General features: G+C 42.0%; 1 protein-coding gene across 4 annotated transcripts in view; it reads left to right on the top strand.

Moving 5' to 3' along the window:
• Positions 1-21920, top strand: part of pgs1 (phosphatidylglycerophosphate synthase 1) — a 102222-nt gene that overhangs the window by 226 nt on the left and 80076 nt on the right. For 3 of the 4 annotated variants that reach the window (XR_011936246.1, XM_072483578.1, XM_072483577.1), the window contains exons 2-6: positions 5765-5960; positions 8951-9028; positions 11512-11611; positions 14227-14416; positions 16084-16262. Coding sequence is in view for 3 of the 4 variants with exons in the window: in XM_072483578.1 (XP_072339679.1) it covers positions 5765-5960; positions 8951-9028; positions 11512-11611; positions 14227-14416; positions 16084-16262 (743 nt within the window). In the remaining variant the exon portion in view is untranslated. The remainder of the gene's footprint in view (positions 1-5764; positions 5961-8950; positions 9029-11511; positions 11612-14226; positions 14417-16083; positions 16263-21920) is intronic. The other variant, XM_072483579.1, reaches the window with a different exon arrangement.

Raw genomic sequence — 21920 nt, 5'->3', positions numbered from 1 at the left:
CGGTGACTGATGTGAAACCAGCAGCATTGACATTATTATGTTACTGGAAACCGAGGCTGCAATTCGGCTTCAAGCCTTTCACAACAGTGGAAACAGACAGTCAGCTTCCAGTCCCCCGCCGGACCAGCACTTGTATTAATAATCTCACAAAATCACTGCGGGAATTCCACATTTACACAATTCCACAGCAACGTTTCTCGAAACTGGGAAAAATCTAGGAATTGGATATCTAGAAAATGTGTTGGGAAACGATAATTCACTCATTTTGCTCACATTAAAAAAAACTGTTTTTATTTAATATTAGATTAAAGTATTGATTTTAAATTGTTTTGGCTCATTAGACAATTTAGTAGATTATTCGTTTTTAAGCGATTTTAAACTGTTTTGAAGTTGTTAGCCTTTTTTTCCCACATTTTCACAACATATTTTTATTTTTTGGACCCTATTTTACATAGCCAGCTTCTGTGATGTATATTCTATTTGGTCCAATTGGTCCATGTTTATGCTCAGTCAGCCTCCCCAAGCCTTCATCTAACCTGATCATGATATCCACTTGTTCCTTTCTCCCTCGTTTATAGGAAGCACTCAAAGTTGTGGTTGCGTTTCTTAAAATCGTGACTTTAAGTGAAATAACTTTCAGTGAATCACAGGAACATGTGTACGAAATAGGGGCAGAGGTAGGCTATTTGGCTCCTCAAAGCTGCTTTGCCATTCTAAGATCATCGCTGAGATGTTTGTGTTTCAGGTTCTACGTTCCCATCCCCTTAAATAGCAATAACCTATCTACCTCCATCTTAAAAAATATTGAATAATCCTGACCTCCACCACTTTCTAAGTCAGAGAGTTCCAAAGTAGCACAACCCTCAAAAAAATGATTCTCCTCATCTCTGGACAGCCCCTAATTTTAAAATAGTGCTTCCTCGTTCAGGACTCATCACAAGAGAAAGCATCCATTCCATGTCCACCTTGTCAAGATCATTCAGGCTTTTATATACTTCAATCAAGTCACCTCTCGCTCTTTTGAACTCCAGTAGAAACAAACCCAGTCTGTCGTTTATAACCGTTCCTCAAGACAAGAATCATATGTTCCTTTGGAATCAAAGTTAAACCCGAAGTTCGGTTCTTTTGGACATTTCTCACCCAGAAAGAAAAAAACAATGTAAAAGTTGAAATACTATACTGTATATGTGCAGTACTGTGGATTCCTGGTTGAAATAACTTGTAAAATACAAGTACAGTAGCTTGGCACTTTTGGACATTTCTCATCAGAAAAATTCAAAAAGTTACAAGTTGAAATGCTATACATTCTTACTCATTTTTTCTTTTTTTAAAAATAAATTTAAAACACCCAATTCTCTTTTTTTCCAGTTAAGGGGCAATTTAGCATGGCCAATCCACCTACCCTATGCATCTTTGGGTTGAGACCCACGCAGACATGGGGAGAATGTGCAGACTCCACACGGACAGTGACCCGGAGCCAGGATTGAACCCGGGTCCTCGGTGCCGTGAAGCAGCAGTGCTAGCCACTGTGCTGCCCAATTGCCTACATTCATAAATGAAATAGCCTTTAAAAGAAAATACATTTTAAGATATACAAAAAATAGAATACAAATTTAAAGAAATGTAAGTGTAATCACAGTCCCAAAGGCTGCTCTATCCTTAGAGAGCTCAATGGTGGTGATTTAATCTGAGCGTCACCTCAGGTGAGGGGCACGGTTGAGAAGGTGGGGCTTTCACGAATAACCTCAGCTGGTTCAAGAATTGAACCTGCTCTGTTCGCATCATGACCAGGTGTCCACCAACTGAACGAACCGCCCCCAATGTATGACAATTATGCGCACCAATTGCCTTGTTTTGAGTACCCCGGTTTCCATCTAGTGGCAGAAGTTGGTTTGTGCAGGGACTAGCTGAAATAGTTCCCGGACTTCATGATAAGCGGGGGGACTGACTCCCAAAGGTGCTTGGCAAAATTTCCAAACGTGCATGTGCAGGCCACAGAACAGAAAGTATGTGTCCATAGAATCCCTACAGGGCAGAAGGAGGCCATTCAGCCCATCGAGTCTGCACTGACCTCTGAAAGAGAACCCTACCTCACACCTCCGCCTTATCCCCGTAATGCTATAACCCCACCTAACCTGCACATCTCTGGATCCTAAGGGGCAATTTTACCATGGCCAATCCACCTAACCACATCTTTTGGACTGAGGGAGGAAACCGGAGCACCCGGAGGAAACCCACGCAGACACGGGGAGAAAGCGCAAACTCCACACACACAGTCACCCAAGGCCGGAATGGAACCAGGGGCTTGACACTGTGAGGCAGCAGTGCTAACCACCGTGCCACCCATTCTAGTAAATAGTTCAACGCTAAATGATATATAGTCCCTATTTTGTGAAGCAGTGTTGACTGAGTTAATATTATGTGGGGACTAACAACTCTTCTAACTTCTCTTCAAAAGTGCCTATAGTATTTGTCCTATACCCTAACATGATCCACACACCAACTATATTTTGTGTACAGACATTTTCCCTGACTTCCCTACTGGATTTTGTAGTCACTATGTTATGATCCTTGTAGAAACTGATAGGCGGGGGGTCGGAGAATCCCGCCCATAGTCTTTCTAATCTGAGCGCAAGCTCCCACCTGCATTTTGGCCTCTAGTTGCTCTGTCCCGGATCCTGTCTCACAAACTTTGTCTGTGATGTTCAGCGATTATTTAGGAAAGCCTGTATCCTGATTTGAAAATGCCTTCCTCTGCAACACATCTCCATGGCAATGTCATTGACGTAGCCTTACATCCAGGTAGAAATGCTGATTAGTTGTCTTTTAGACCTCAACCCTATCATATTCTGGAATCAAATGGACAGTATAATTATTTACGACCTGACATTCCCAACATTTTCTGGGGACTTTGGAAACTCTCAGTTAATCTTCCTGAGCATAGATACTGCTGTCATTATTTCCAAATGTGACCATCTGGCACAAATCTTTGCAGCAAAATAATCTTGGCCTCCTTTTAATCTTTAACATCACCCAGATCTATTGTCAGGCAAACTTTGAACCAGGTCATATGACCCCCTCTAAATTTAAAGACACAGCCCCAAGACATAATCTTATAAACGTCATATTTGTACCACTATCTTTATGTTTATATTTGAGGTACATGTTTAACAGTGAAATCACAATAGTCACTCCACAAGCGGTGTGTTGATGTCCTTTTATTTTACAATTGAATATCCATTCCTAACTTTTATCATTTCTATTTTATTAATATATGGCATAAACATGAAGTGATATGAAAGTACATTATAGGGTCTGTAAATCACTTGGGCTGATTTGATATCTGACAAAATGAATTAGATGTCTTAGATATAAATTGTATTCCACTTGTATTCAACCTTGAATGTCCCAATTGTCCCAGGTTGTAGATTCTTGGGCAGTTGGAGTTTTGAAGGCCGATCCATTGATTACTTTTAAGCATGTGTATCAAGAGATATGGAGCGAAGGTAGATAAATTAAGTTGAGGTACACAGCCGCCATGATTTTTTAAAATTCATTCATGGGATGTAGGTTGTGTTGGTAAGGCCAGCATTTATTGCTCATTCCCAATCGCCCTTCGGAAGGCGGTGAGCCATTTTCTTGAACCGTCATAATCCATGTAGTGTCAGTACATCCATGGAAAGGGAGCGCCTCTTGGGGCTGAATGGCTTACTCCTGTTCCTATGTGTGTTTTACATGTTAAATGTTAAACAAATGTCACAGTTTAAAATTAGCATGACGTGTTTTTGCTTCCATAAAGTATTAATTTTTGAGATTTAGAAAATAGTTTGAAAATATATGTGTTGTTTGAGTCATTTTATTCACAAACCTTTTCAGACATTATTCACAGCTGCACTGTTTTATAATGATAGGAGTGTTACACCATGCAAAACCCATGTATTACTCTCTTGCTAAGTGTAGCTGTAAGGCCCTTTAAGGCACAGATTCTCATCGCTGTAAGTAGACAACAGCCCAATGAAATAATTTTTATTTGTAGACTGGCAATTGATTGTAAATTTCTGTCTCTTCCAAGATCAGATAAACTGTAATAGCTGACCTATTCCTCTTGTTACAAACATTGAACTTCAATATAGTTATGTTTTAAAATGTCTTATTTAACTTGAGGTGAAACAGAACATACTGGAAAGGGGAATAATGGTCATACTAAGCACCTCAGCTTGGATACAGCCCGTGTGATCTGGTGGCCATGGGAGAGAAACTCAAACAGAAACCTATTGAAATATCAAATAATTTCCACAGCTTCCACAAAAACTCAGTAAAGGGGCATGTGCTTTGTGAAACACATTGAGGGCGACAAGGCAGATTACTGCGTTGTGGAGAAGCTACAAAGCTACTGCTATGAGAGCAGGGTGAACTGTTTTGGTGTTAACAACCAAGTAGGGTGCTCGTAAGACTTCAAAAGAACAGAAACAACTGGACTGCAGCTTTAATGAACAAGATATCAATGAAGTGGGTCTTGTTGCTGGAAGCTGTTTCTGGAAGACTCCGGCTGAGTGGGATGATTTTTGAAGGTCACAGGATCTTTCAACCTCGTGGGCAGGGCGAATCGAGGCTATTGGAAAGTTGGGGGTAACTTTAGATGTATTCTTGTAATGCTAACCATTTGCCAGAGGTATAATGCACAGCAGAGGGGGTGATAAGGCAATTGTTGTTGATGCAAAAGTACCTTTTCCGTTGTGCATTACTTGTCTGTTAAATAATCTTTGGTCCATGTTGATTTTAATTGTTTAGTACAGTAAAAGTTTTAAAACATTAAAAATTGTCCTTTAGTAATTTCCATCAGCCACTGGCAAATTTATTTTTAAAAATGTTATTGGTCTCTACAAAGATCATAACAGTAGATTCTTGAATATTATGTATTTTTTTATAAAAATAAATATTTTAATTAAAGTTTTGCAAAATTCTTCACAATAAGCAATAGTAATAATACTAACACAACAAAATAGAGTGAACATTAACATAGTGCAGAAAGAGAATATACAATAGCAATTAACTAGACGTTACCCCATGCGCCTCAGTCTTCACACACCATCCCAACAGAACACTCACCCAATTGAATATTATGTATTACTAACAATGGTTGAATTGAGCGCATGCAATACCTTTCTGTATACTTTGACTGGGCAGGAGAATCTCCCTTAGAAATTGACAGTCTGTTCAGCTTATTGGTTGGAGTCTGTAATTGAACACTATTGTAAATCATCACAAGACATGCATGGGAACTGAAGTGTGGAAATCTTATCTTGTTTTTAATTTTCCAAGATGTATTAAATGAAATGGATGAATAAAGAGTCAAATTTGAGATCCTCTATGTGACCCATATCTCTCATATGTCCAATATTCCAACCAGAATGGTCCCTCTTGATGAGCCATCGTGCATTTAAAACATATATCTTGCATTGAAAGAAGCTGACTTTTTGAAAAATGCCATGAGCAACACAGAACTGGAAATTGAATCTACATTAATTATTAGGATTTTCTGATAAATGATAAAGTCACTGATTTCCATTAATTGAATAACTTTTTACCATGTTGTGATTATCGAGATAAAAGTTAACTTCATGAACAGAATAACTTTTTATCGTGTTGTGATTATCGAGATAAAAGTTAACTTGATCAACATGTAGCAACTGTTCTCCATGTGAATTCTCAGTCTCACAACCAACCTGCTGCTATTTTTTAACAAGGAACTTTTTGTGGCTAGATCTTCATACCTGCTGTTGGCTCCATTACTGTGTGAAACCAAACCACAGGCTGACCTGCCGTCGTCTCCTTGCTGTGGTTCTGCACACAGCATTCAGCGATTCCAGTGGATTGGGGAACTTGTTCCAACATTTGGAATTTCAGGCAGTCAGGTGAAGATCCTGAATTCCCCCTCAGAATTCTATGGTACAATGAAGGTGAGTTAATTTAAATGTTCAATCTGGATTAGATTATATTCAGAGCAGGCGAACAAGATCTTGTATATAAGATGCCTTCTAAATTTGGTCAATAAAGACAAGCAACATTTCATTTTTCAATGCTGGAATTGTCTTTTGTATATGCTCTTCCACAAGCATGATTTTACATATGCATTATCATTTCACATGCATGCATGTCCATGGCTCCTGCACAAAATATGGCGATTTTCAGTTGTTAGAGTGTTAATGCTGGTTGAGATTTTGCTAAGGTACGTGTTCCTTCTTATTCGTGATCAGAGGATGCAACCGTGTCCAGTTTCTTTCTGTTTCTAAGTTTGATCAGGCGTTTCCCATTACGTTTGAGGGTAGAGATTCTTTTTTAAAGCTCTATCTGATAGTTTTTAACAGTTGACTCCTCAGTGTGATCGAGTAGCCATTAGTCTTGAGGTCTGGATTATGTGTCCTACCATGGTATTTTGAGAATTTGAATTAAGACTATGAAGCTGTCATTGTCATAAAAAACCCAGCTGGTTGAGTCACATCATTTGGAGGATATTTGCGGTCTGTACCTGATCTGGTCTATATGTAACTCCAGTTCCATTTCAACATGGTTTGGTGTGCACTGCAGTGGCGGCTGTAGCAACACTGCAGCTGATAAAGGAGAAGGTCCACTATCATCTTATGGAGCCTCATCAGTAATGTCCAAGTCCCAAGATGAATAATTAAAGTAATATGGACTGCAAATAGCATTTGTGCTTTAATATGTGCACTTTTATTGTACTGCAATGAAGCAATGGTAACAAATGGACAGGTTTCATTCTGCGTTGACTAGGGAATTGAGTTTCCTCCAGCAGCTGCCTCCAGGGTAATGGTGTTGCTCACTCTCAGCCAATTTGGCGCCGAGTGTTTGTACACTGTGCAAAGCAGCCTAAATTTCAATACTGACTTTGGCCTTGCCCAGAAGAAGAAAAGGGACAGGTGTGAGTAATATAAATGTCATGTCAGAAATGTTTTTCTGAGGCTGAAGTGGGAGTTCAAGCTGGAGTAATAAGGAGTTTTACTCTCTGCCCAACTCGTGTTGTATCTAACATTGGGCTTTTAAAAAGTGGAAAATTTTCATATGTAGATTCATGAGCATAAAATTGACATTGCAAAAAGAAAAGTGTAAATTCATTACTTTTGGTGGAGAAATTGGTTCAGAGCTTTCTAGTAAACTCCTTTAATTCTTGGCTGTACTAAATCTGTAAGATCAAATGGAGAAGGACATTTCATTTAAACGTTGTACACTTATAAAGTTACCATGATAAAACATTAACAATAAATAATGATTATTCCTTACATAAAAGAAAATCCTTCTTGCTTCAATGTAATAATTGTAATCAAAAGAAGGATTATAATAAATTGCCAACTCGGATGTCACTTTCACATGAATGAACAGGTAGCATGGATCAGTGAGACGAGAGTACAGACGACACCAGGGTTTTTCAAAGTGCGGGTTGTGACCTGTGGGTGGGTCGCGGGTGGGTGTCACAATGGGGTCACGGAGCAATAAGTCTGTTCCCGCTGTTGTCCCAATTTGCGGGTGAAGCACCCAATGGCCATTACTGGCATTTAAATTGAGAATGGCAGCCACTACCAGCTTTTAAATGAGAATGAAATAAGGCTGTGTGCAGTCTTCCAACCTTCAGCGGCAGCGGTGAGCAGGTCACAAGCCTTGTATGTACACTTGATGCCAAACTCACTGTACATATGTGCTTTTGGCGCCAAATCATGGAGAGCTACTTTCATTTTCCAGTTGCTAGCAAGGCAAGAGGACTGTGAAGATGGATCATTTTGTTACAAGGAAGAGACAGCCAAAGACACAAATAGGCAGTTTACATGCTGGCAGGATCTCACATCAGAATCTGCTGGAAAGAGCTGCTCAAGAGAATCCACAGCAGGACAGGGCAGTGCTAGTGTTAACTCTGTACAGAGCTACAGGGCTGCTGGTGAACAACCTACAAAGAAGAAACTTAACTCTGAAACAAAGCAGTATAAAGATGATTTGTTGAGTTATGGTTTTGGCCAATTGTGCCAATTAAAAAAAGGATGCAAAGCTCATCTGTGTTACATGGTACAGGCAAATGAGAGGAGAAGTTTCATATCTTGAAAGAGAAGTGGTGGGTGAAAAAATTCCTTTTGGTTAGGTGGATTGGCCATGATAAATTACCCTTAGTGTCCGAAATTGCCCTTAGTGTTGGGTGGGGTTACTGGTTACTGGGTTATGGGGATAGGGTGGAGGTGTTAACCTTGGGTAGGGTGCTCTTCCCGAGAGCCAGTGCAGACTCGATGGGCCGAATGGCCTCCTGCACTGTAAATTCTATGATTCTATGATTTTTGAGGTTGAGACCCCAGAGTCAGTTATTAACTTACAGCTGACTCCAAATGAAAAGACTAAGTGGCTGTACTTGATCTGTGATGTCACATTGAAAACATGCCAAACGTCCATGAGGCTGTGAGGATTCTGGAGTAGCATCTCCCAGGCGTATCCAGTGATCAGAAAAACAAGCATTCTGTTGCTATTGCCCTTCATCACAAAGATGAAGACTGCACAAAGGAACTGGCTGAATTATGCAGCTGATATGCGCATTGCCCTCTCCCCTGTCAATCTGATTGGAGTGAGATCGTGAGGACCAAGCAGGCTCCCCTTCCTTTTTCATGAAAGGTAAGCTGTGGTGCGTGTCACGAAGGTCAGCCGGTTGACAAAAGTAGGCCCTGGGAAACAAAGTTTGAAAAACCACTAATGGGGATTGGGCTTTCAATTTCTCATGTATTCCTTTTGCCTCATTTAATGCTGAATAGCAGTATCACCCTTATAAATTTGCACAATTGTTAACTGAATTGCAGAATCAGAATTATTGCAGCGTAGAAGGAGGTATTCAGATCATCATGTCTGCATTGGCTCCCTGCATGAGCAATTCACTTAATGTTTTATTTTGATTTGTGAATAGGAACACATCAAAATGGCTAAGAAGAGAATAGTCATGGCTTCTTTATACCTTGGGACAGGACCGTTGGAACAGGAGCTGGTGGGTAACGTACTGGAGGACTGCAGAGGTTAATTATTGAATGGTATTTTATTTTGTGTGTTTTTATGGGAATTAAGGGGTAATATGTTAATTATAGTACATAGCAGGTACAGCTGTATAATAGAGCCCTCAAATGATTTGGGCAAAGCACCGTATTCTAGTTGCAGGTGCACGGAGTATACAGCATTGTGGTGTGCCTAAAATGTTTGCACACAAGGGGGTATTACCATTGGAACTACACGTGGAGGCTGGCTCCCCACAGAATGGGGCTGTTATTTAGTGAGTCACTTATTGCTGTCATATACCTCTGTTGGGGTATGAAGCATTTCTAATGAGGCCTGTGAGTAACTTAACCTGCTGTCACTTGTGTCTGGGATTCAGCAGGATCTGGGGGTAGGAAGGGGAACTTTGATGAGGGGAATTAAAAGACTACTGTTGAGCCGTGATATAAAAGTAAAATATTGTGGATGCTGGAAATCTGAATTGAAAACTAGGTACTGGAAATACCCAGCAGGTCTGGCAACTTCTGTGGAGAGAGAGAAAAAACAGCTAACATTTCCAGTTGGATATGGTTTGCTGAGCCATGCCTCCAGTTTGGAGAAGTTTTGGGCACAGTACACGCAAGGCAGTGACAAGGAAATCCATTATCATTGCAAAATATGATTCTGAGCAGGATGGTTAAACATATTACTGTCTGCAGAATGGATCCGTGAGATTTTTATGGCAGTTACCTAGTTTGGCCTACAAATCTTTGTCTTGGCTTCATTTTTGACAGAGATAGCTCAAACCTGTGTGCTTACTTGAAAAAAAATTGGACAACATTTCTATGAATGCAATGGTTGAGTTTGAAAAATGTCAGGAGCTGTTTTCAACTTCTGCTGAACTGGTCTGTCCCTTTAAGGTAATTAGAATACAAGTAATTGTAGCTGATTGCAAGCTCCTGAGCACAGTCAGTAGGTCCTTACTTTGTACATTTTAGGGTTCAGGTTGTTTATACTTTGAACTGCTCATTCGAATCATAAATCCCACTTCAATGTTCTAATTTACACTGTTCCACAAGTAGACATTCATTTTTCCCGGACAATCCAAAGTGATTTTTTTTTGGCCTCCATTATTTTCCTTTCCCAACCTGATAATGTTTAACCCCATGAACTGTCTTTCACAGGAGAGTTTTATGAAGATTCTCTCACTAGCTTTAGCTCGGCAAATTTTCCAGTCGCATTTTTAATCCTCGTGAATGTGGTCTTTTCAATTCAAGCGCAATCTCCCACTCAGCTTCCTACACAGTAAACTATAGAGACTTGCTGCCATCTTTCAGACCCTTAACTTACTCTTGGAATAAGGGCAGAACGGTGGCACAGTGGTTAGCACTGCTGCCTACTACGCTGAGAACCCGGGTTAGAATCCTGGCCCTGGGTAACTCTGGAGTTTGCACATTCTCCCCATGTCCACGTGGGCTTCACCCCCACAACCCAAAGATGTGCACGCAAAATTGCCCCTTAATTGGAAAAAAAATAATTGGGTACTCTAAATTTATATTTAAAAAAAACCCCAAACTCAATCTTGGAATTAAATAGCCAGTAGAAAGTATAACAGTTTACAAACTGACATTCTTAATGCCTCCCTAGGATTTGGAGATGAGCAGTCTGTCCAATGTCAGCACAGCTGCTTTCGCCATTGACTACAAACAAACGTGAACAACTTGCCTTTTTCCCAGTAAAACAACCTGGATGCCCTTTTAACCTCTAGCAAACATGTTATCCGGACCTATTGTCAGGTAGAATTCAGAATAGATCACATGTATCCTGTTGCTCCATTTTACCCTGAATTAGAAACACAATCACAAAGCATATCAATCTTATAAAATCTTGCATTTCAGTGTAATTGTTGAACATTTTCTTGATGTGGTTATTTTTTTTAAAATTTAGAGTACCCAATTATTTTTTCCAATTAAGGGGCAATTTAGCATGACTAATCCACTTACCCTGCACATCTTTGGGTTGTGGGGGTGAAACCCACGCAGACATGGGGAGAATGTGCAAACTCCACACGGGCAGTGACCCAGGGCCGGAATTCGATCCTGGGTCCTCAGCGCCGTAGTCCCAGTGCTATGCACTGCGCAGCATGCCGCCTTCTGATATGGTTATTCTGTTCCTTGCCTGTATAATTGACATAGATGGCATTTGATTTGTAATGAAATGCACATACAATCCAGATGGAGTAAGCCTAACATTGTAAGAAAATATTCTGTCCAGACTTGGTAAAGTTGTTCTGAGTTTTGAATGATTTATGCAAATTTTGTACCGATGATGTCTCTTCCCACTGTTCTCCTTTGCCAAGTTACACTGATAAAGCAACAATAAAAAATTACGTTTAATGTTTGAAATGTAGAAAATGAAATCTTAAAGTATTTTTAGTGCTCATGAAATGATATATCCATTTCAACTAACAAAATATGTGGTTTGTCTCCTTGATTTTATCAGGTAGATTGCATAGAAGAAACACTGCAAAGATCACAGGAGGAGCCTATGATATCTGATCTTAGAGTTTCTGTTCTGCTAGATTGCATTAGAGGGTCTAGAGGTGTGTAGAAGGTAACAGTAGTTACCGTATAAAGTAGATATTCCTTAAATGTGATATAACAATATTGAGGTTGTAGGTTGATGTTTTTAATCTTTATGAATAATATTAAGTTTTGGTTGGTGATTAATGAAGGCAGTTGTATATTCTATGTGCTGCACTAACTTTCTCTCATTTAATATACATTGCATCCTAATAAACAAAGCTGCACAGAGTATTAGATATTGTGAATAGTAATTTGAAGAGACGGTGCAAGTTTTTAACCAATTGTGTCTATTGGTGAGGCAAAGTTAAGTGTGTCTTACTTTTACTGATGTCGATTAGGCTTGTGCTGAGTTGTGGGTGAACACGTATACTAGAAGGTTCCTGCTGTGTTACATTTTTAAATTGGTATCAGCAGATCCAAGTTCTTTTTAACTTGTAAGAAAATGTTAATCAAATTGGAAACAGAATTCTGGCTTTTCCTCGGAAAGGGACGAGAAAAAATGATAATTGCGTCCTTTCCTCTTACCCTGATTGTACTTGAGTCTGAACACAGTTGATATAAGTAGAAGCTGAGAGAATGCTGCGTCGTATTTTCAGTTGCTAATCGTGTGTAGTACAGAGTGCTGAATAATGGACAATATACAGGCGAGGCTTGTAAAGCACAATTTCAAAATCTAGTGTGGATAGAGGATTGGCTAACTATTAGAAGACACAGAGTTGGGATAAGAGGGGCATTTTCAGGATGGCAACCTGTAACTAGTGGAGTGCCACAGGGATCTGTGCTGGGTCCACAATTATTTACAATATAAAGGCTTGGACTATTGCCAAGTTTGCGGATAATACAAAAATAGGTGGGAAGGCAAGTGATGGGGATGACGCAAGAGTCTACAGAGTAGATATGGATGAGTAGGCAAAAGCTTTGTAGATGGAATATAATATTGGTAGGATGATTAAAGAAGCTGTACATTATATAAATGGAGAAAGACTACAGAAAGCTGCAGCACAGAGGGATTGGGGGGCCCTCGTGTATAAATCACAAAAAGCTGGCATGCATGTTCAGTGGATAATTGAAAAGGCAAATTAATGTTGGCCTTTATTTCAAAGGGAATGGAGTATAAAACTAGAAAAGTCTTGCTAAAACTGTACAAGGCACGAGTTAGACCACACCTGGAACACTGTGAACAGTTTGGTCCCCTTATTTAAGGAAAGATACACAGGCACTGAAGGCAGTCCAGAGAAGGTTCACTAGGTTAATCCTGTGTATGGAGGGATTTTGATATGAGGAGAGTAGGTTGGGCCTGTACTTATAGGAGTTTGGAAGAATGAGAGGACGCCATATTGAGAAATATAGGACGAGATTCTCAGGCCTCCCCGGGGTGTGTTTCTCAGCGGTAGGAGGCAGTCCTCCATTGGCCGGTGCTGGGATTGTCTGGTTCTGGCACTGTCAATGGAATTTCCCATTGAATCCACCCCATACTGCCGGGAAACCCGTGACGGGGGGGTGCCGTCATCAGGACTGGAAGATCCCGCCAGCGTGAACAGTTGGAGGATCTCGCTCGTAGAATTCTCAGGGGGCTTGACAGGGCAGAGGCAGAGAGGTTGTTTCCCTTGTGGGAGAGTCTAGGACCAGAGGGCATAATCTCAGAGTATTTCATAGAATTTACAGTGCAGAAGGAGGCCATTCGTCCCATCGAGTCTGCACCGGCTCTTGGAAAGAGCACCCTACCCAAGGTCCACACCGCCACCCTATCCCCATAACCCAGTAACCCCACCCAACACTAGGAGCAATTTTGGACACTGAGGACAATTTATCATGGCCAATCCAACTAACCTGCACATCTTTGGACTGTGGGAAGAAACCGGAGCACCCGGAGGAAACCCACGCACACACGGGGAGCATGTGCAGACTCCGCACAGACAGTGACCCAAGCCTGAATCAAACCTGGGACCCTGGAGCTGTGAAGCAATTGTGCTATCCACAATGCTACCGTGCTGCCCTAAGTAAGAGAGAGGAGGAGAAATTTCTTCATCAAGGGTAGTAAATCTGTGGAATTCTTTACCAGAGAGAGATGTAGAAGCTGGGTTGTTAAGTATGTTGAAGGCTGAGGTAGACAGTTTAAAAATTTAGAGTACTCAATTCATTTTTTCCAATTAAGGGGCAATTTGTAGTGTGGCCAATGCACCTACCCTGCACATCTTTTGGGTTGTGGGGGTGAAACCCACGTAAACAAGGGGAGAATGTGTAAACTCCACACGGACAGTGACCCAGAGCCGGGACCGAACCTGGGACCTCGGCGCCGTGAGGCAGCAATGCTCATCACTGTGCCACCGTGCTACCCCGACAGATTTTTAATTAGTAAGGGAATTGAGGGTGTTGGGAATAAGGTGGGAAAGTGGAGTTGAGATTATCATGTCAGATCAGTCATATCTTTGATTGGCAGAGCAGACTAGATGGGCCAAATGGTCTACTTCTCCTATGTCTTGTGGTTTTCGCTCCAAAGTGGAAGATTTTTATTTGGGGTTTATTAAATTTCCCCCCCCCCCCCACCCCCATTTAACACTTTGACAGGGATGTTTTAACTGTGTGTTGATCATCCTTTTTGTTCTAATTGTATGTTGTTACTTTTATCTAGGCAAGAAGAATTCGCGAACTATGCTGATTCCACTGCTGAAGAAGTTTCCAAATCAAGTGCGTGTTGCATTATACCACACTCCAGATCTCAGGGGTATTCTTAAATTCCTACTTCCAGAGCGGTTCAATGAGACAATTGGGCTGCAACACATCAAAGTCTACCTCTTCGATAACAATGTCATCATTAGTGGGTGAGTATGAAAGAAGTTGCATTCTGTAAATAATATTGACTTTGATATTTAAAGTGGGGGTGGGTGGGAACCCGATAGCAAGGCGAGCAAGTTGGGAAATCATGGGAGATGTGGAGAATTGAGTGGCAAGCATTCTATAATTTTCAAAATTCTGTTTCCTGCCCGGCAGCTGCCCAGATTGAGAGGCTGGGTAGCTGCAGTCCAGGAAAGTTAGCGGTAAAAGTCCACGGCCATAGTTAAGGGGGTGCTGGTGGGGATGGTGGTAGGGAGAGGAGACAGGTTGTAGGTGGAGTGGAGTTGTGGGTTGTTGGTCAGAAAAATGGGGTCCAGGAGGCCCAGGACCAAGGGTAGTGGCAGGGGTGGGGGTATCAGCAGTGAGGTGAGGCCATGACTAGCAAATGGTTTATTTGAAGGAAGAAATTCAGTTTCTTTTTGCTCACAAGCAGTGCTCACAAAAACCACTTGATACCTGCAACCACCCAGCTGCTCTTGTCTCTCATTCAATTGCATTGTGAAAGCCTGATTTAAATATTATAATAAAGTGTTCCGCTGCTCCACATTGGGACACAGGCTACGCAAACCAGGGGTAGAAATGGCAGTACCGGTGGGTTTGGGACATGTTTCCCAATTTATTTTTACCGTAAACCCTTCCTGACTCCACTCTATGTGTTGTGAAGAGGGTGCTTAATGTAAACTTTGATTACGTTTGTTTCAATTATGGCAATAACCATTCATTTCTTACTGGTTTTGTGATTTATTAGGCTGATTATTTGTGAAGTGTAAGTAGTCTGCACAGCATGCTACCTATCAGTTAAGGGCTGGAACAACTTCTTGGAAAGATCAGTGGCTTGTATTTACCTTAATAGCAAAATGCCCCAGTGCCTTCTACTGGTGCATTTCAGGCACACATTGACAGTGAACGAAAGAGGGAGTTGTTAGGAGTGGTGACTGAAAGCTTGGTCAGAAACATAGGTTTTAAAATGGGTCGTGAGGATAAGGACAGGGGAAAGGCAGATAGTTTGGGTGCCGGAAGTTGTTGTCTGATTTACTCTTTAATGACGATGAGCACTGGTAACCTTACTGTTATTTCTACCACAAAATCCTGCCCAATGAATCAATGGCATCTTCAACCATTGTGGGTAATGGGCAATGACTAAGGTATGTCGGGGAGGGTGGAGGTGGGCAGCACGGTAGCATAGTGGTTAGCACAGTTGCTTCACAGCTCCAGGGTCCCATGTTTGATTCCTGGCTGGGACACTGTCTGTGCGGAGTCTGCACGTTCTCCCCGTGTCTGCGTGGGTTTCCTCCGGGTGCTCCGGTTTCCTCCCACAGTCCAAAGATGTGTGGGTTAGGTGGATTGGCCATGCTAAATTGCCCTTAATGTCCAAAAAGGTTAAGTGGGGGTTACTGGGTTACAGGGATAGGGTAGATACGTGGGCTTGAGTAGGGTGCACTTCGTAAGGGCCGGTGCAGACTCGATGGGCCGAATGGCCTCCTTCTGCACTATAAGTTCTATGATCTATGATTCTATGAGGTGGTGAGATGTGTCCAATGTTCTGCAAAGTGATGCTGGTGTTACAGTGTACTAAAGGTTCTGACCTTTGTGGGCCTGAAATGATATTGCAATCTTCAGACCTTCATACAAATAATTTTTTTTAACTCTCTAGAGCAAATCTGAGTGATTCCTACTTTATGAATCGTCAGGATCGTTATGTTTTACTCCATAACTGCCAAGAGATCGCAGATTTCTTTGATGAATTGGTTAATGCAGTCAGCGATGTCTCACTTCAATTGCAGCATAATGATACCGCTGATGTTAAACCAGGAATGATCCACCCATTCACAGGTAGGATAAATTAATGTTATTTATGCAGACTCCGTTATGGGCAGCACGGTAGCACAAGTGGCTAGCACTGTGGCTTCACAGCGCCAGGGTCCCAGGTTCGATTCCCCGCTGGGTCACAGTCTGTGCGGAGTCTGCACGTTCTCCCCGTGTCTGCGTGGGTTTCCTCCGGGTGGTCGGTTTCCTCCCACAGTCCAAAGATGTGCAGGTTAGGTGGATTGGCCATGCTAAATTGCCCTTTGTGACCAAAAAAGGTTAGGTGGGGTTATTGGGTTACGGGGGATAGGGTGGAAGTGAGGGTTTAAGTGGGTCGGTGCAGACTCGATGGGCTGAATGGCCTCCTTCTGCACTGTATGTTCTATGTTATGCTTGTGTTGGTTTCACCACACCCTGGGTTAGTGTGTGGTCAATTGCAGCTCCACTTGACCCCAAGTCACAGCACAAATAATGTAAGATTTTATTTAAAATACCCGAGCTCCTTGGTTGATTCGAATAAACCGCAGTTGCCAGGTTTGTAAATTTAACACAAGTAACCATTTATTATGTACAGTATTATAATTAAATGGACAGAAAATGTAACTGACTATCTAATACCCCCATTTTCTATAATACACACAGACAAACAACACAGAGGGCAAAGGGTGGTGGAAAGGGAAAGAAAATATTAATAAAAATAAAAGGACAAAGATCTTTGATGCATTGGGATGATCTCTGGTTAATGATTTTCTGAAGTTCAGCTTTCGTTTTGAGGTTTGAGGTGGTTTTCCCTGGCAAGGCTGTCTACCTTCTCTGCAGACTCCATGTTCACAGCCAGGCATTCACTGCTTTCAGAACAATAGAGCAGTTCTTTCACTTCAGCAAGTAGGTAAGGTTGCCATAGTCCCAGGTGACCTTTGAGGGGGAGAGCTGACTGGTGGCGATTTGACCGGAGGATCATCACAACTCGGGCGAGGGGCAAGGTTGAGAAGGCAGGCGTTCATGAATAACCTCAGCCGGTACCGGAATTGAACTCGCGCTGCTGGCCTTATTCTGCATCACGAAACAACTGTCTAGTCAAGCGAGCTAAACCGGCTCCCAGCAAGTTGGGGGGAGAGAGAGAGAGAGTGAGAGAGAAGAGAGATTCTTCTATTTACAAGATCTAAACGCTCAAAGCATCACGCAGGAACAGATCACTAATTTGTTGTCAGTCAGAATACTGTCCCTGGCCAACCCAATGGTTGCCAGCTAACCAATTGATTCGACTCCCTCCAAACCTGGTTCCAAGTTCCACTCGGTGCCAAGGAGTCTGGCTAAAAACAAAACCTGGGAACGCAGTGTGGACAAGCAGGCTGTTCAAACTTCAGTCTTCTGCTTAAAGACATATTCTGATTATGGGTCCACGGACCAAAGTAATAAAATAGCAAAAGAAATGGGAACAAAGGAAATAAACAGGAACAGTTGGAGTCTGCACAGTCTTCATTCTCCCTCAGTAAAATGGATGAATCACTATATCTTCACTTCCCAGAAGCCTTTGGGGCCATTGGAAATCTAAACATTTTTAATCCTTCAATCAAGGTCCAGTTCTCATACCCATCAGCTACTGCCTTTTGATGGTGCCAACCACGATCCTTCTTTATCACCATTTTGGCCTCCTTAGCTCTGAGCTCAAATACAATTCCCATAACTCCAATCAGCCACCTTTGCTGCCTCCAATTTTTGTTCTTGAACTATTTAAATTTAATCCATTCATTTTTTTCAAATGGAATTCCCATATCTCCTGCGTTACCAGAAGCATAGTTTCCGTACACACTTTCTCCTCTGTGATTTTCCTTTTGTTCCCCCCATTAGCTCGAATTGGTCACAAGTCTCATATACTCTTCCCCTATCCGGGCCACTCCTTAAAGATTTGTTGGGATAGAACACCAGAAAAATCTGACATCCAATAGATGATCCTTATCACATGGTGCTATAGCAGGGTTAGAGGGTGGGGTGTAAATAATTAGAGCAAGGAGAATTGGGTGGGCGACAGAGGAGGAGAAGTTAGTGGAGAGGAGGAATGTATGGGCGAAGGGCGATGGAGGACGAGGAGTCCCATCAGCCTCTCCACTATGACGGCATGAAAATGGAAAGGCTTCTGGTCTTTGGTCCAGGTTATCCAGATACCACAGTTTAAAAAAAATAAATTTAGCGTACCCAATTGCTTTTTCCAATTAAGGGGCAATTTAGCCTGGCCAATCCACCTAACCTCATCTTTTTGGTTTCTGCGAGGAACACAGACACGGGAAGAATGTGCAAACTCCACACGGTCAGTTGCCCGGGGCAGGGATCGAACCCAGGTCTTCAGCGCCATAGGCAGCAGCGCTAACCACTGTGCGGCCCATCCTGATACCACAGTTAGCTACCTATCTATCGATTGTGTCGAGAGTGGCTGATGTGAGCTGCCTTTGCTGGCAGCAAAATCCTACTGCACCTGATACTCCCAGTCGGCCTCCCATCCCAAGTACTCACCAGGTCCGAGCATGCTTAGCTTCTGAGATCAGACTAGTGCGACCATCGGCAAAGACAGTACCTACAACGGTGTGGCACTCCCTCAGTACCGGAATGAGACTTGAACCCTCAACCTTCTGACTCTGAAGCAAGAATACAATCTCTGCGTGGTCACGCAGCACACTGGGGTTGACGAGCGCCAGCTGGTCACTCGGGAGCAGTTGATTGAGAAGGAAGCGAAACATGCTATCAGTTATGGTGGCTGCATCAGAGGCAGGCCCACAGGCATTCAGAAGGTAGGATATTCCAGAGACTTATTAATACTTTACCTGGAGCTGAAAATGAGGAAGTGATAATAGAATGTAAATTCTGAAAGTTTAAAAAAGGATTTAAAATTAAATCTTTATCTTTTTTATTTACCTGTACTTGCGTGAACTGCCAAGCTGACGCCACTTAAGACACAGAATCGTAGGCTGCTCCACAGTGACATCCGGTGGCCACGGCATGTAGGCCGGCAATAACTTTTCTTGACACTCTACTTGCTGATTTTGTTAGGTATAACTAGCAATTGGGTAAAATTTAACATTGATAAACCTGCATTGCAGTTTAACATCCTGCAAGGACCATAATTTAAAACTGAAAAATAGGTTCACATTGGAATTTTCACTGCATTTTTGAAATTAAATGCTCTGCTTCATGTTCAATTTTTAGTCAATACATGGTTGGGATAAATCTTATGGGTCTTTGAGTGTTTTACTTCAATTATTTTGTTCTGAAAATATTTACCTTAATGCTCCTAAGTTGGTTCTATAATTTGGGACAAATTATTAATCTTTTTAGACATTTCAAGTTTCTTTTTTTCAATGTTAGAGTAGGCAGCATCCCCATGATATTTTTAAACTGGGACAAAAACTGTGGCTAAGCTGTGATATGTAAACAATATGTTTGAAGAATAGTTTCTGGCAATTACTTCTCGAAAGATGTTTCACTGAAGCAAAACTGCCGAGTAAATTAAACTGCCACTTCACATACAGGAAAGTGGATTTTCCACACTATTGATTTGTGAATAATCGTAATGTCTTAGTCATAGGGCTATTGCCAGAACGTTTAAGAACTGTTCATTGCAGTCCATTGACTACTAGCTGAGCACATTATCCTTACTAATGTTGACTATAGGGACTTCATTGGAATTGAGTATGGCCACGTGGGCATCAACCCTGAGACATTTGTTCTTGTAATTTACGTTCTCGGGGCCTTGTTTTAACAGGAGCTGCATGATCCTTATTCATAAATGAGCACTAATGGTTTAGCTGTGAGCCCAGACTGTATTATGAATGTGATTTCCTGCACTTGGTTCATGTGATCTTCATTTTTATTAAATTACTGTAAATGAAAATTCCAGTTAAAACAAGTTACCTCATGCATAAAATTGGCATGGAATTGGGCATGTGATTCTGGAAGGAGATGGCTCCACAAGTCAGGATTTTAACTTTAGTCAAAGCAAAGCATGTGTGTATTTCTATTTTTTTAAATAAGATTAGAGTGCCCAATTATTATTATTAAAATAATCTTTATATCACAAGAAGGCTTACATTAACGTTGCAGTGAAGTTGCTGTGAAAAGCCTCCAGTCGCCACATTCCGGCGCCTGTTCAGGTTCACAGAGGGAGAATTCAGAATGTCCAAATTACCTAACAGCACGTCTTTTCGGGACTTGTGAGGAACCCGGAGCACCTCCCGGAGGAAACCCGCGCAGACACAGAGAGAACGTGCAGACTCTGCATAGATAGTGATCCAAGCCGGGAATCGAACCTGGGACCATGGTGCTGTGAAGCAACAGTGCTAACCGTGCCACCCATTATGAAGGGAATATATAATATAGAAGGAAGGAGGTTGTTTCCACTGGTGGGTGGAACTAGACCTCGGGGGCATAGCCTCAAAATAAGGGGGAGCAGATTTAGTTGAGGAGGAACTTCTTCACCCAAAGGATTGTGAATCTGTGGAATTTCCTGTCCAGTGAAGCAGTTGAGGCTATCTTGTTAAATGCTTTTAAGTGCTAACCACTGTGCTACCATGCAGATAAGGGGCAATTTAGCGTGGCCAATCCCTACCCTGCACATCTTTGGGTTGTGGGGGTGAGACCCACGCAGACACTGGGAGAATGTGCGAACTCCACATGGAGTCACAAAGGGCAATTTAGCATGGCCAATCCACCTAACCTGCACATCTTTAGACTGTGGGAGGAAACCGACCACCCGGAAGAAACCCACGCAGTGTGTGCATTTCTATTTAAAGCTAAATACTTCTGGTAAAATTGTTTAAATTATTTAGTAACTGAAGTGGGGCAATATATTTTTTGAGTGTAAGGCACCAAGGAAGTTGATGGCATCAACATATCATCGATCAATTACCATTTCTTGTTTACTCTGTATCTTAACTGCATGCATCAACTTTTAGACTGTTTGCACCTAAGAACATAGAACATTACAGCGCAGTACAGGCCCTTCGGCTTTCAATGTTGCGCCGACCTGTGAAACCACTCTAAAGCCCATCTACACTATTCCCTTATCGTCCATATGTCTATCCAATGACCATTTGAATGCCCTTAGTGTTGGCGAGTCCACTACTGTTGCAGGCAGGGCATTCCACGCCCTTACTACTCTCTGAGTAAAGAACCTACCTCTGACATCTGTCTTATAGCTATCTCCCCTCAACTTAAAGCTTATGTCCCCTCGTGCTAGACATCACCATCTGAGGAAAAGGCCTCTCACTGTCCACCCTATCCAATCCTCTGATCATCTTGTATGCCTCAATTAAGTCACCTTATCTTGCCATTAGCCCAGTACTCTGTCTTCCTGTTATTCCTTCCAAAATGAATCACCCCACACTTTTCTGCATTAAACTCCATTTGCCACCTCTCAGCCCAGCGCTGCAGCTTATCTGTGTCCCTCTGTAACTTGTAACATCCTTCCGCACTGTCCACAACTCCACCGACATTACTGTCATCTCAAATTTACTCACCCATCCTCCTACGCCCTCCTCCAGGTCATTTATAAAAATGACAAACAGCAGTGGCCCCAAAACAGATCCTTGTGGTACACCACTAGTAACTGGACTCCAGTCTGAACATTTCCCATCAACCACCACCCTTTGTCTTCTTCCAGCTAGCCAATTTCCAAACTGCTAAATCACCCTG

This window comes from Scyliorhinus torazame, chromosome 18, assembly GCF_047496885.1.
Source record: "Scyliorhinus torazame isolate Kashiwa2021f chromosome 18, sScyTor2.1, whole genome shotgun sequence".
NCBI classification, from domain to species: Eukaryota; Metazoa; Chordata; class Chondrichthyes; order Carcharhiniformes; family Scyliorhinidae; genus Scyliorhinus; species Scyliorhinus torazame.
The sequence above is the reverse complement of the archived record's forward strand: the minus strand, read 5'-3'. Positions and strand labels throughout refer to the sequence as shown.